The sequence below is a fragment of the Mesoplodon mirus genome, assembly GCF_964341445.2.
Source record: "Mesoplodon mirus genome assembly, chromosome: 11".
In the NCBI taxonomy this organism is placed as follows: Eukaryota; Metazoa; Chordata; class Mammalia; order Artiodactyla; family Ziphiidae; genus Mesoplodon; species Mesoplodon mirus.
Window position 1 is genome coordinate 72,819,976 of NC_138987.1, and position 12,729 is coordinate 72,832,704.

Here is a 12,729-nt window from a genome sequence, read left to right on the forward strand (position 1 = left end):
TAGATACTCTCTGGAGAATTTTCTATCCCTAAAATACTTTGATTTTAATGAAGGAAATTGTATAATGAAATGGTGTTACAGGGAAGATTAACCAGCTAGGTTCAGGACAAGTTGGAGGTAAGAAGACATGGGGACAGGTTGGAGGTAAGAAGATGGTTGCCCTTTATGTGTGGGCAAGACAGTGAGTTTAGGGAAGGTAGTTGCTTTGGGAATGGAATGGGGGATACTTTAAGCCCTCTTGCATCATTTAAAAATTGTCTCCCTTCTCCTTAAAGATTTCAGGAGACTTCATTTAAGTATGAGTATTCAAGGATTTGGTTGCTGGTTTTTTTTTTCTTATAACTTGTATTATTACTAATATTGTTAATCTTTAGCAAAAGATTGAATAAAGCATGGCATATCATGCCATAACTGTTTAAGGAATGTGCTGTTAATCAGTTTGTGCAATGGAAATAATTCATGGAAACATTTCTTAGGTCATATTCTTTTGGATTTCTGAAAAATGATCAATAAAGAATTCAATTCATTCTTTGTTTAGCACCCTGCCAAATAGGAAGTAGGAATCTACTTAGAATATGTTCATGTATTCCTTCTAATATGGTATTATCCTTTATTATCACTTTGTCAAATAGAAAGAAAACTTTGCTTCAAAACTAACCTTTTAAACTGCCTTATAACTTTTTTTTATCATTCTTTTATTCCTTGTCTATAAAAAGGGGATAAATACCTTCTCTATAATTTTTTATAAGGAGATGAAGTAGCATAGTGCTTCACATATTTCTTAGGTGCTTGATAAAATTTAATTCTACTTGTGCCCTTCCAGTGCACAAGCTCAGGCATACATATTTATGTTTTCTTACTTGTAGTTATTTCGTGTCAAATTTTTTTTAAGCTAATTTTTTTATTCCCCCTCTTCACCCTTTCAGCTTACATGTCTTCTTCTTGGTATAACATTTTAGATAATTTTCTATCATCTTTCTAATTATACTAGTAAAAGTAAAATTTTCCCTCCCTTGACCTGTACCCAGCTGTAATAGTTTGACTCAACTCAAATTTAATGACCATGTATTTTTGTTTGCTAGAAATAAATCTTTCTCTGTTCCTACTCAGTGGTATTAATTCTATATGTTTTAAAGGAATTCAGTTTTTAAATTGAATTTAAAATAACTCAATTATAAAGTATTCAAGGTTTGATGATCCAGTTTGAAATTGATGCATTCCTCTCTACTCACCAGGTTCAATAAAATGCAACTCAGAGCTTTTGAATTTATTAGCTATTTTTATGAAATCAAGTGTTTTTTAAAGGAAAAATAAAAGTAAATGCTAATCTTTGAGTTCTTTATTCCATATTGTCTTCCTCTACTCTCCTCACTATAAATTAATTTAAGTGTGCCAATCCTTAAATGACTAAATATATTACCTTATACATTCTTGTTTCCTTCTCCAAAATTTTTTTTTGCTAATGTTCAGATAATCTCCAATCTCTAAAATATTTCTGAAGTTACGTATTTTCATAATACAGCATAGAATAATAAGTATATGAAGAGTTGAAGTAAACAAATCTCATGAGTCTTTAGAAGGGCTTATTGAAGAGCCAAAGGGTGCAATTTTTTGGAACATGTATGTTTATAATGTTGAAGGTGTAGAGAGTGAAATGGGAAGGAAAAGTAAATGTGGAGGAAAAGAAAACTTGACAGTTATAGAGAAGAAGAGAAAGAAAATGGAGGGAAGAGTTAAGAGATGTTGGTTTAGAAAAAGTTTGAAGTAAACATATTCAGAAAAAGAAAGCAAGAGAAAAAAAAGAATAGATAAAAGGTGTTACAAGTCAGTAGGTACTCACAAGGGTGCTCATTTAGTGTTTTATTGGGCTTCCATAGGTCTGCCATTAAGAACACTAGGAGTCTTGGTTCTTTGTGTCACCTTGGAGAAATCAGTTAACTTATCTGAAGCTCAGGCATCTGTAAAATGTGAACATTGGATTAGGTTTCTTGGTTGTCAGTAACTGTGAGAAACACATTCCTGTGGGAAATTCACAGATATAGCTGACTTTAGACCAGCATATTTAGGGAAAAGGATGTAAGCTCCCTGAGGGTAGGAGCTTTTTCTATCTTGTTCACTGTTGTATCCCCAGCAGCTAACACGGTGCTTGACACATAGTAGGCACACAATAAATGTTTGTTGAGTAAGTGATGTGAAAAGTGTCATGTTGGTGGTTCATTACGGGAGCATCTAGAGGGCCAAGAGGAAAACTAGTGTGCTTGAGAAAAGGAAAAGACTGGTATCTTCTGAAGAAATCTTACATAGGCTGTTTTTTTTTTTTTTTTTTTTTTTTTTTTTTTTTGCGGTACGCGGGCCTCTCACTGTTGTGGCCTCTCCCATTGCGGAGCACAGGCTCCAGACGCGCAGGCTCAGCGGCCATGGCTCACAGGCCCAGCCGCTCCGCGGCATGTGGGATCCTCCCGGACCGGGGCACGAACCCGTGTCCCCTGCATCGGCAGGCGGACTCCCAACAACTGCGCCACCAGGGAAGCCCAATAGGCTGGTTTTTAATCTCTTGTTCTTCCTTATCTTGTCCCAGATCCAGAGAAAGTGGCTGTAGCTAGCGGTATACTCGTGGTCACAAAACTTGTAGTGACCAGACATACATATAATGACTAAACCAACATATGATCTAGATCAGTTCCCTTTGTGTGACTTAAAGAAATGCAGAACCAAGCTCAGGTCTTCATGGAATATGAGTACACATAGACTATAACAGCTATATTGAGTTGGATTTATTGGCTTCGTTCAGTTGAGAAGCAGTTAGGCTGCAAGCTGAGTACTGAAGCTGGCAGATTCCAGTGAAATCTTTGGGATTCACTGGTATCCCTAGGTTACAAAGCGTTACTGTTACAAACAGGTTACTGTTATGCAAAAAGATAAATTTGCAGAGATATTTGAAGAAAAATATTCAGAACATAATATATATATTCCAATTTTTGGAAGTCATAGTTTCAAAATATTCAGGTCTTTGAAATTCTTGGACCCAAAACTAGACCAAAAAGTAGGGAGGGAGTCACTTTAAATCCCTATTGCTAAAGTCCTCTACTTATTCACTAACTCTCATTCTATCTTACCACTTTTATTTAACCTCCAGTTCAGAATGTTTGGTTGACTGATGTGCCATTCCACAACAGACTAGTAACAGAAGGCACCAAAATGTGTGAGTAAGGAAGATGGAGGCAAGGAGGCATATTGACATCCATAGGCAGGTGTGATGACAAAATAAGTGATAGCTGAACAAACTTGCTTTGAGGGATAAAAGGGGGAAAAATCCATAACATTAAATATCCACAATAATTATTCTGAATCATTAACAAAATAATAATTTATATTTCATATTAACACAAGGCAGGAAACAGTAAGTTTATCCCAGATGGTTAATTTTTCTTTTTAATGTTTTGTTTCTGAATCGTAAACTCCTCAAGTAGGTTTTGAAAAATACACATATTGGAACACATCCATTCCCACATCTGGCCCCAGAAATACTAGACAAATAAAGGTCATTGTACTTTGAAATCTTTTAAAATGTTATATATTCTTGTCTCTTATAGCTATATCAGGTTGAGTTTTTAACAGTTGCTGACATTTTATGTTGGGTTTGTAAAAAATTGTAATGTTGAGAAGTATGTATGTGTAAATAGTAATAGAGACTTTTTCTTAAATGCATTTGAAAAGGATCATATAAAAATTAAAGCTACTTCAGCAAAGTGGGGATTAAATGTCTGCGTACCTCAGTTATGATTTAAAACATAAAAACACACAAGATTGCAAATTTCTTAAAGGCATATTTGTACAAAATGTTTTTATTTTGAAACATAAGTCATCTAATTTGTTATAGTCATTGGCAGACAGTATTGTAAAATAGAAATATGCAAAGAAGATAGAAATATGAAAGCAAAGAAGAAATATGAAAGATAGAATAATGGAAGCAATATGAAAATTCATAATATTAAATTTCAGACATACATTTTTGTTAAAATCAGAGTCCATTTGGAGTGAAATGAATATTTCCATTTAAAATTTGCATATTATAATAACGTTAGGTCATTTTAAAATGTTTTAAATTACCAACTCCAGAAGATGGATAACAATTTCATTCCTGATGGCAATGAATTTCCTTCTTCTGAATTTTTTTAATAGGTGCACTAGGCCTTCCAATGAGGGGGATGAGCAACAATACCCCTCAGTTAAATCGCAGCTTATCACAAGGCACTCAGTTACCGAGCCACGTCACGCCAACAACAGGGGTACCAACAATGTCACTTCACACGCCTCCATCTCCAAGCAGGTATTTATTGATGGACCAGAATATTTCTCAAAATGTATCTTTGTAGATTAAGCAAGCTTTTTAGTTTTTTAATAAGGTAACTAATTATTTGATTTTCTGGTTCAGTGCCTTTCACTGAGGAAAAGAAAGTTGATACCCTATGCTCATTTTATTTCATTGCAAATTGATAAGTATAGTGTAAGATGCTTTTATCTTGCAGCTAGTGTACTGGTTATTAGCTGGGGTGGGTATCAAGGATTAATCACCACCTGGGGGGCTTTTTTCAAAAGCAAGCTCTCTTCCTCAAAGGAGGATGTGCAATTTCAGATCACTCCTCAGATAAATCTGTTTATTGCTCCCTCACCACACATCCATTGCTCTAGTGAGAATAAAATAAAACAGATTTACAAAAATGGTGCATATTAGTATGAAGAAGATAGAATGACATACATTTGGAATGAAATTATTCTGAATATATATGTGAAATACATTTGTATTTTATGTCATAGTCACACCAATACTTCTCTCATCTTCGATATCACCATATATTCTTCTGTTATTTGCCCTTTCTTGTTGGTTTGTTTACTTTGGCTTTTCAAAGAGCTTTTTTTCTTTTCAAATGACCAGACAAAAGAGTTAAATGAATAAAAATTAGCAATGCAATTTGAAAGTATATTTGAGATTCTAGGGTTAGGCCAATTGATTATTTACAGAGAATTTTAATGAGTGATTGTAGAGAGCTTATTTAGTGTAATGGACTTCTTTTTCAGGGGTATTTTGCCTATGAATCCTAGGAATATGATGAACCACTCCCAGGTTGGTCAGGGCATTGGAATTCCTAGCAGGACAAATAGCATGAGCAGTTCAGGGTTAGGTAGCCCCAACAGAAGCTCGCCAAGCATAATATGTATGCCAAAGCAGCAGCCTTCTCGACAGCCTTTTACTGTGAACAGGTAAGATGTTTATTGATACTGTGTATAATTGTTCTTTCTGGGTGTTTTCAAATTTGCCTTTTCATATTCAACGTTCTGTTCTTGAGTCTTGACTTCTGTTTTATAAGTGTGTTTCATCATATATTTTGACCAAAGCTTCTCTTTCTGTTACACATCACAACTTTAACCTCCCAAACTAAAGACATGTTCTTTTGAAAATCAGTTTGCTTTTTTGTTACTGTTGTTAGAAAAGGATTGTTCTTAGGTTGCCAACCGGCAAATTTTTGTTGATATGTCCTTCCTCTATTAAATGAGGCTGGTCACCTGTGTGGTAAGAGCTTCATACCTATGAATAGGACTGGAGACATGTTTGACTATTACTGCCTTGCTTCTTTATGCTTTGGTTAAGTTCCTTTTCAACTGAATTTCAGTTTTGTTCTTTGGAGACTTCATGACAAAGACTTTTTGAAGACTACATCTGTAGTATTTGAAAATAGTGTCATGTCCTGGGATTTAAAACAAAAAGATGAATTTTTGCTTTTCACTCCTTTTTGCACTGGTCGTTGCGTATACTGCTATGCAAATAATAGTTAACAATATGAAAAACAGTTACCCATTTTGTTAGGATTTTAAAGCTATTCAGGTAATTTATATGAGAGTTATGTCTACAATAGGGCTTTCTTTACTGTAAGAAAAAAAGCATTTTAGTTTGATTGTTCATTTTTTTAAATGGGGAATATGGGGGGAAAGGATGTTGCTATCATCAAAGCCATTTAATTCACTTTCTTTTATCTAGTACTCGTAAATTCTGAATTAAAATAGGTTATTAGCACATTTCCTTTTTAATCTTCATCCCATAACCTCCAATTCTTACTTTTATTTAGACTTATGAGTACTTTTATAATTTGACTGCTCTTTTAATTTTTACAGAAGTTATTTTTGTAAAGGGTTATCAAAATTCTCATCTCCTTGACAGTTTCCTAATGATATAATACTTCTTGGGCTTTAACACATCTCTCTGCATTCTTGTAGTATCGTTCATTGAATGTATGTTTAAATTTTTGTCTTTCCATATTTTTTCACATTCTAGTTTTTAAAAAATACTTTGCTTATAAATTGTCAATGAAGTATGGGTCTCTAAAGCCCTGCTTATTACTGTTGATAAGTTGTATGTGTTATGGAATGTTTTCATCTCTTACTACTTATTCAGTGTGTGAGGGTACCTGTATCATCAGCAGTTCTAACATGCTATTAACCAGAACTTCTATTGACTTTTCTACTCTTCTCTAGAGTGTTTCACCAGCTGCATTATTTTATGAAAATATTGTTTGGCCATAGTTAGTTTTATAAATCTAGGCAAAAAATTAAAAACCCAGTCATCTTCAAACAGTTTAACCTTACTCATAACAGTAATACACCATCTTTTATCAGATTACTTGATGTTAAAGATGCATACTTTCATTTTAGAATTTGCATTAACGATTCTTGTTGACATGCTTAATTATTCTGGCCTTGCTTTAAATTCAGCCTTATTTTTTGTTTGTTTGTTTTCCCATGTTTAGGCTTGTGCAAAAAAGGGAAGCTCTTACTTTAGAAGTAAGAGCACTATGGAGAGATTTTTATTTTTAAGTAGCTAAAAGATAAACTAGATGATGTGTTTTAGAACACTGAATTCAGTTAAAGAAAAGCACCATTTAATTCACGTCAGCTGAACATTTACTGAGTGCCTTTTGTAGCCTCCTGAATGCTAAGGGCAGGAGATGCAGAGGAGTATATGACATGAACCCTGTCCATGAGGAGTTTATGTTCTACTTAGGAAAGACAGACTGTATGAAAGAAGATCTTTTATGAAAAGTAATAATAGCACATTTTACCAGTAGTGGAAGAAAAACAAGTATTCAGGAACAGTAGTCCTAAACTAAATTGCCTATTTTTGAGGTTTATTACTTCTTCCATTATATCCAGTAAGTTGGCTCTCCAAGTATACAAAACTATACCCTTAATCTCTATTTTCCTCAAGGCGTATATAAATTCTTTGCTTTTTGTTTTTTAATTCATCTGTTTAAGATGTTTTGGTTCTCAGTTGTTCATGGAAGGACTTTAGGGAAGCTTTAAATAACAATAAAGATTCAACTCAAAAAAAATCAGTATTTGTTTTTAAACATGTTGTTTTATATGAGGAGATCAAAAGTAAACACTTTTGTTTTTCTTCATCTGAAAGTTAGTGTTCTTACTGTATATCTAAAATTATTTTCTATGTACCCAGTATGTCTGGATTTGGAATGAACAGGAATCAGGCATTTGGAATGAATAACTCCTTATCAAGTAACATTTTTAATGGAACAGGTAAGCTTATTCTGGAGCTAGTACCCTATAAAAATACGATAGATCTTGAAATATAAAGCAATTCAACCTACTAGTCAAAATATTAAAGGAATTTTTGTGTTAAGATGATAGAACTTAATTTAGGGAGAATTTGACAGGAAATAGGATTTAATTCAGTGAACAGTTGAAAGATAGTTAAATATATTTTTTTCACTTGGCATGTTAATAGCATGGTGTTATAACATCAGATTTATTTCCTTAACACCTGGAGAAAGCATAAACATTTACTTAGTCTGTACTTGTGCCTCAGAATCTTTTTCGCTTCAAGAGCTTTTCCTATCAGTCCTGTCACTACAGTCTAAACTAGGTTGAGTGGTATGGCATTCTGGCTATAGAGACCCAGATTGAAGAAACCTTTAAAATTATATGGAGCACTTACAATTTTTTCTTAATAGTTTTGATAATACTAATTTTGGCATTTAACTACAAATTTTTAATCCAGTTTTATGTGTAAAATTCAGAATTTAATTACATGGAAAACAAATTCTGATTTTGACAGTAAAGAATTCTTGCAGTCTGTTGGTTTATTTCTTTTATCAGCTGCTTCAGACAGAAGAGAACTGGAGGCTTTGTTGCTATTCTGCTTCAGGTTTCACCTTCTTCCACCTTTGCCTCCAAACCCTTTCCTGAGAAAGGAAATAAAGGATGTTTTATGGTCATAGGAGCAAAAATGAATATGATTGTTGAGAGAGAAATACACGTGAAGGAAGTGGAAGGTGAAAGAATGATCAATGAAATGGGGCGTATGTGAAAGCACGAGAAGATTTAGTATTTGAAATGACATTTCTGGCTATCGGCTTTTAATTTTTCAGTGTTATTGTATGTTTAGTAGCATAGATTGACCAAGTGAGACTTTAAAATGTCAAATTTTAGCATTTAAAGTTTTGCGTTCTAATAGGAAATACCCTATTTCATTGTTCCTCAAATGCAGATTTTTTCATATTTTAATATCTCTGAAATTAGGTGGCATATCATAGTTTAATTAGCGAGGTTTTTTTCCCCTAAATGAACCATAAAGTAACAGTGTGTCTCACAGTGTCATCTTATATTCTGAATTATGGTTTATACACTTCTGTAAATTTTAGAATTATTTTTAAAAGTCATTTTTAACTAAGTATATTTTACACTAGGAAACTTGTTTCCAAGTCTTACCCTAAAAATAAAAATTTGTGAGTTAATACTATTTTTAGGTTAAAATTATTCTCAAATAACATATGGCAGTTTTAAACTCCATCTTAGAGGACCTGAAGAAGTGTATTAAAAGTTAATACTTGGGGCTTCCCTGGTGGCGCAGTGGTTGAGAGTCCGCCTGCCGATGCGGGGGACACGGGTTCGTGCCCCGTTCTGGGAGGATCCCACATGCCCCGGAGCGGCTGGGCCCGTGAGCCATGGCGCTGAGCCTGTGCATCTGGAGCCTGTGCTCCGCAATGGGAGAGGCCACAACAGTGAGAGGCCTGCGTACCGCAAAAAAAAAAAAAAAAAAAAAAAAGTTAATACTTATTGAAAGTTTTTAGTTAATTTGTAATCAAGTAATTCAAAAGAGATTGCTTTTTAAATTAAAGCACTGTATAAATTGTTAATGTCTATTGTTGTCCTTTTATATAGTAGTATCTTCTTAAAATTCAGAATTCATGAACTGCAATTTCTTTAAAAACAATGGGTATGAATGATTTTATCTTTTACCCTTCATAAATTTATATTGTCACCTGACTTGGAATGTAACTATTTTCTATCAACAAAGTAATCTTGAGTTAATAGTTTCTTTCTGAGATTCTTCTAATTATGAAACTTAGAGAAAAATTAAAATTAACTGGAAAAGGGGGCAAAATAAATTGAAAATGGTTATAATACACTAGATGAAACAGATTAAAGACAAAGTATAGTGCAGGGTAAAGCTAAGCTAGAAAATAAATTCTTCAAAAATTAAGACTATAAGATTGTAAGAATAATAGAATAATAAATGTTGAGAAGAGATCAAGATGACGATTAAAATAGGCAAAGTAGAAATGTTGGCTTAAATTTATTTTTTAAAAGGAAAAACTGATTTTTTAAAATTCAAAATGAACAAAAATAAATTTTATTCATTCCTTGTATATTTATTGAGCGCCTACTGTGTAATAGGTAATATAAACTTCTGGGCTTTGTATCATATTCTCATACAATTCACTCACTAGACATGGGAACCCTACATTTACCTACGTTCTCCACCCTACTTTATACCCTCAGCTGCAAAACACACGTGCACGCACACATGCGCACGCGCACACACACACACACACACACACACACACACTTTCACACACTCACATGCATACACATTTGTGTATGGGACTAATAGGCCACAGGAAAAAAGAAGTCCTTAGGGCTTCTGTTTCCATTGCCTGTGCCTCAAATATGATTCAGGCTATTTGCAGGAGGCAATGTCATTATCACACCTATGTTATAAATGAAGCTCCAAGCATTCCAGATACAACCTCTGCTTTTGGATATAATGAAAGAGTAGTTTTATCACAACAGTCTCCCCTCTTGCTGACTAACAACCTATAACTTGAGTACCATCTTTCACAGGGGAAATAATATATCACCTTACTCCTTATTCTCTATGTTAAGTCTCTAGGATTTGGGATTTTTATTATGCTAGTAAGTACATATTGCTTTGCTGAATTGTTCATAAAATTCTTTCACATGAAGTCAATCCACAAATATTTATCGTACATTTACATATGCCAAGTACAGTGCTGTACATTGTTGAGGAAGAAAGCACTGTTATTTCAAACTTTATTATAGTTGGTCTTTGATAACCTCTTTAAAATGTTTGTAGAATCAGTAACTAGTGTTTTTTCTTATTATTTAGATGGAAGTGAAAATGTGACAGGATTGGACCTTTCAGATTTTCCAGCATTAGCAGACCGAAATAGAAGGGAAGGAAGTGGTAACCCAACTCCATTAATAAACCCCTTGGCTGGAAGAGCTCCTTATGGTAATTACTTAAGCTTTTTAATTATGGCCAGTGAAAACTTTCTATTGCACGCACATACACATATATACATATATATATATATATATATATATATATATATATATGTACCTATATGCATGTGTGTATACACACATGTATTTATGTGTTTTCTAATCAGAGTAGTGTAATTTTGTCAGAGTTCATAAATGCAAAGTGCTTTTTTCTCCCAGAATACCATGATAGCAAAGTTAAATGGGAAAACTTAATTTGTATAGAAATCCCAAAAGGAAGTCTTCACTGGTATTCAGAATTTATTTTCTTCTGGCATTTCTGCCTTAATTCGCCTTAATAATGATTCTATGGTCTGCCTCTTCTCAATTCATCACACATTTTTCAAAAGAATACATTCCCACATTCCTAGTGATTAATAATGACTAACCATACATTAACAATTTTTTCTAAGCCAGTTTCTCAACCTCCACACTACTGACATTTGAGTAGGTAGTTTCTTGTAAATGAGGGGCTGTCCTGTGCATTGTAGAATATTTAGCAACATCCCTGGCCTCTGCCTACTCGCTGCCAGTAGCACCACCCACCCACCCCCGCATTGTGACAACCACAGATCTCTCCAGATTTTGACAAATGTCTCATGGGGAAAAAAATTACCTCCTGTTGAGAACTGCTGTGGGTCATGTATAGTTTATGTAGACTCTTGGTCACCATTAATACCCTTTTTCACTGTCTTTAATAAATAAGAGATTTGGCTAATAGATGCTAAATGAGCTAGACAAGAAAATTATATAACAGGAATGTAACCATATTCTTTTTATCCTTTGCACATACTTGTTTCCTTTTGGTAGAATCTGATACAGACCAGTAGCAGAAACAGTGAACTTGGAGGGATCATTTCATCCCTTTTCTAAGATAACTATTTTTCCCGTTTTCAACCAAGAGGGATTTCTATGGCTTTCAAAATATGAATACAAATAACAACATGTGAAGAAGGGAAAAATTTATTATTATACACATTAAGAGTTTCCTAATTAGCCTTCCACCCCAGAAAAAAACAAAAATGATCTGCCCTGGAAGTTGAGTACCCAGCTACTTGATTCCCAGTTCAGACTCTAATGTTTTTAACCTTTCCTCATAGGTCCATTTTTTCATCCCTTTAATCATTCCCGTTGCTCTCCTTGGACCATCTCTAGTTTCTCCATATCGTTCTTGAATTGTGGAGCCCCAAACTGGATATTGTTCTCCAATAAGGGCCTGACTAATGCCAAGTATAGTGGGAGGATTACTTCCCAGTTCTTGCATGTTTTACATCTATTACATGGAGTCCAAGAAAATCTGAAATAATGTGGAGTTGTTTTATAATTGATTGCAGTTTGCTCACCCTGTAAGTCACTTTCAAGTAGAATACTGACATGTTCTTTAAAATTTATTTTGTTCATTTGTATTTGACAATTAAGTGGTATTTATAATAACTAGTCAAATATTTAAAGCAAGTTTTTAAACCAAAAATTTTCATAATTATTACCAATATCAAATTATGTTTTTTCAGCATCTGTATATGACATTAGATTAGAATTATAGGATTACCACTTATTTCCCTTGTATTATTTTATATATTTAGTTATTTATCAGTATATAAGAATTTAGTTATTCATTGTTACCCAGAACACCAATTTTTTGAAGTGTGCTTTCATAGCGTAATTTAAAAATCCTTTTGGTATATTATTGTGAGAAAAGTTAACTTTTTATAATTTGTAGCAAAATATCATAAATATCAATTGCAATTCTCTGGATTATTTTCATTACATAGTTGGAATGGTAACAAAACCAGCAAATGAGCAATCCCAGGACTTCTCAATACACAATGAAGATTTTCCAGCGTTACCTGGTTCCAGTTATAAAGATCCAACATCAAGTAATGATGACAGTAAATCTGTAAGTAACTGAGAATTATGTATGTGAATTATATAGTTTTTTCCCTTCAGATTTGTTATATTAACAGTTTTATACTATATATTAAGGACTTATTAAGTACTACTATGAAATTGTTTATCTTGAATATCTGTAATAATCTAACTTCTGAAGAATGTGGAAAACCTTTATAACTTAGAAGATAGCCTATTTTTTTCCCT

The 12,729-nt window shown here is 33.5% G+C and overlaps 1 protein-coding gene across 7 annotated transcripts in view; it reads left to right on the plus strand.

Annotated features, from left to right (window-relative positions):
- CNOT2 (CCR4-NOT transcription complex subunit 2) overlaps positions 1-12,729 on the plus strand; it is a 115,981-nt gene that overhangs the window by 88,361 nt on the left and 14,891 nt on the right. For 5 of the 7 annotated variants that reach the window (XM_082635925.1, XM_082635924.1, XM_082635921.1 and 2 more), the window contains 5 exons: positions 4,183-4,330; positions 5,080-5,262; positions 7,508-7,587; positions 10,481-10,606; positions 12,408-12,532. In XM_082635925.1, the coding sequence (XP_082492051.1) occupies positions 4,183-4,330; positions 5,080-5,262; positions 7,508-7,587; positions 10,481-10,606; positions 12,408-12,532 (662 nt within the window). The remainder of the gene's footprint in view (positions 1-4,182; positions 4,331-5,079; positions 5,263-7,507; positions 7,588-10,480; positions 10,607-12,407; positions 12,533-12,729) is intronic. The other 2 variants (XM_082635926.1, XM_082635927.1) reach the window with 2 other exon arrangements.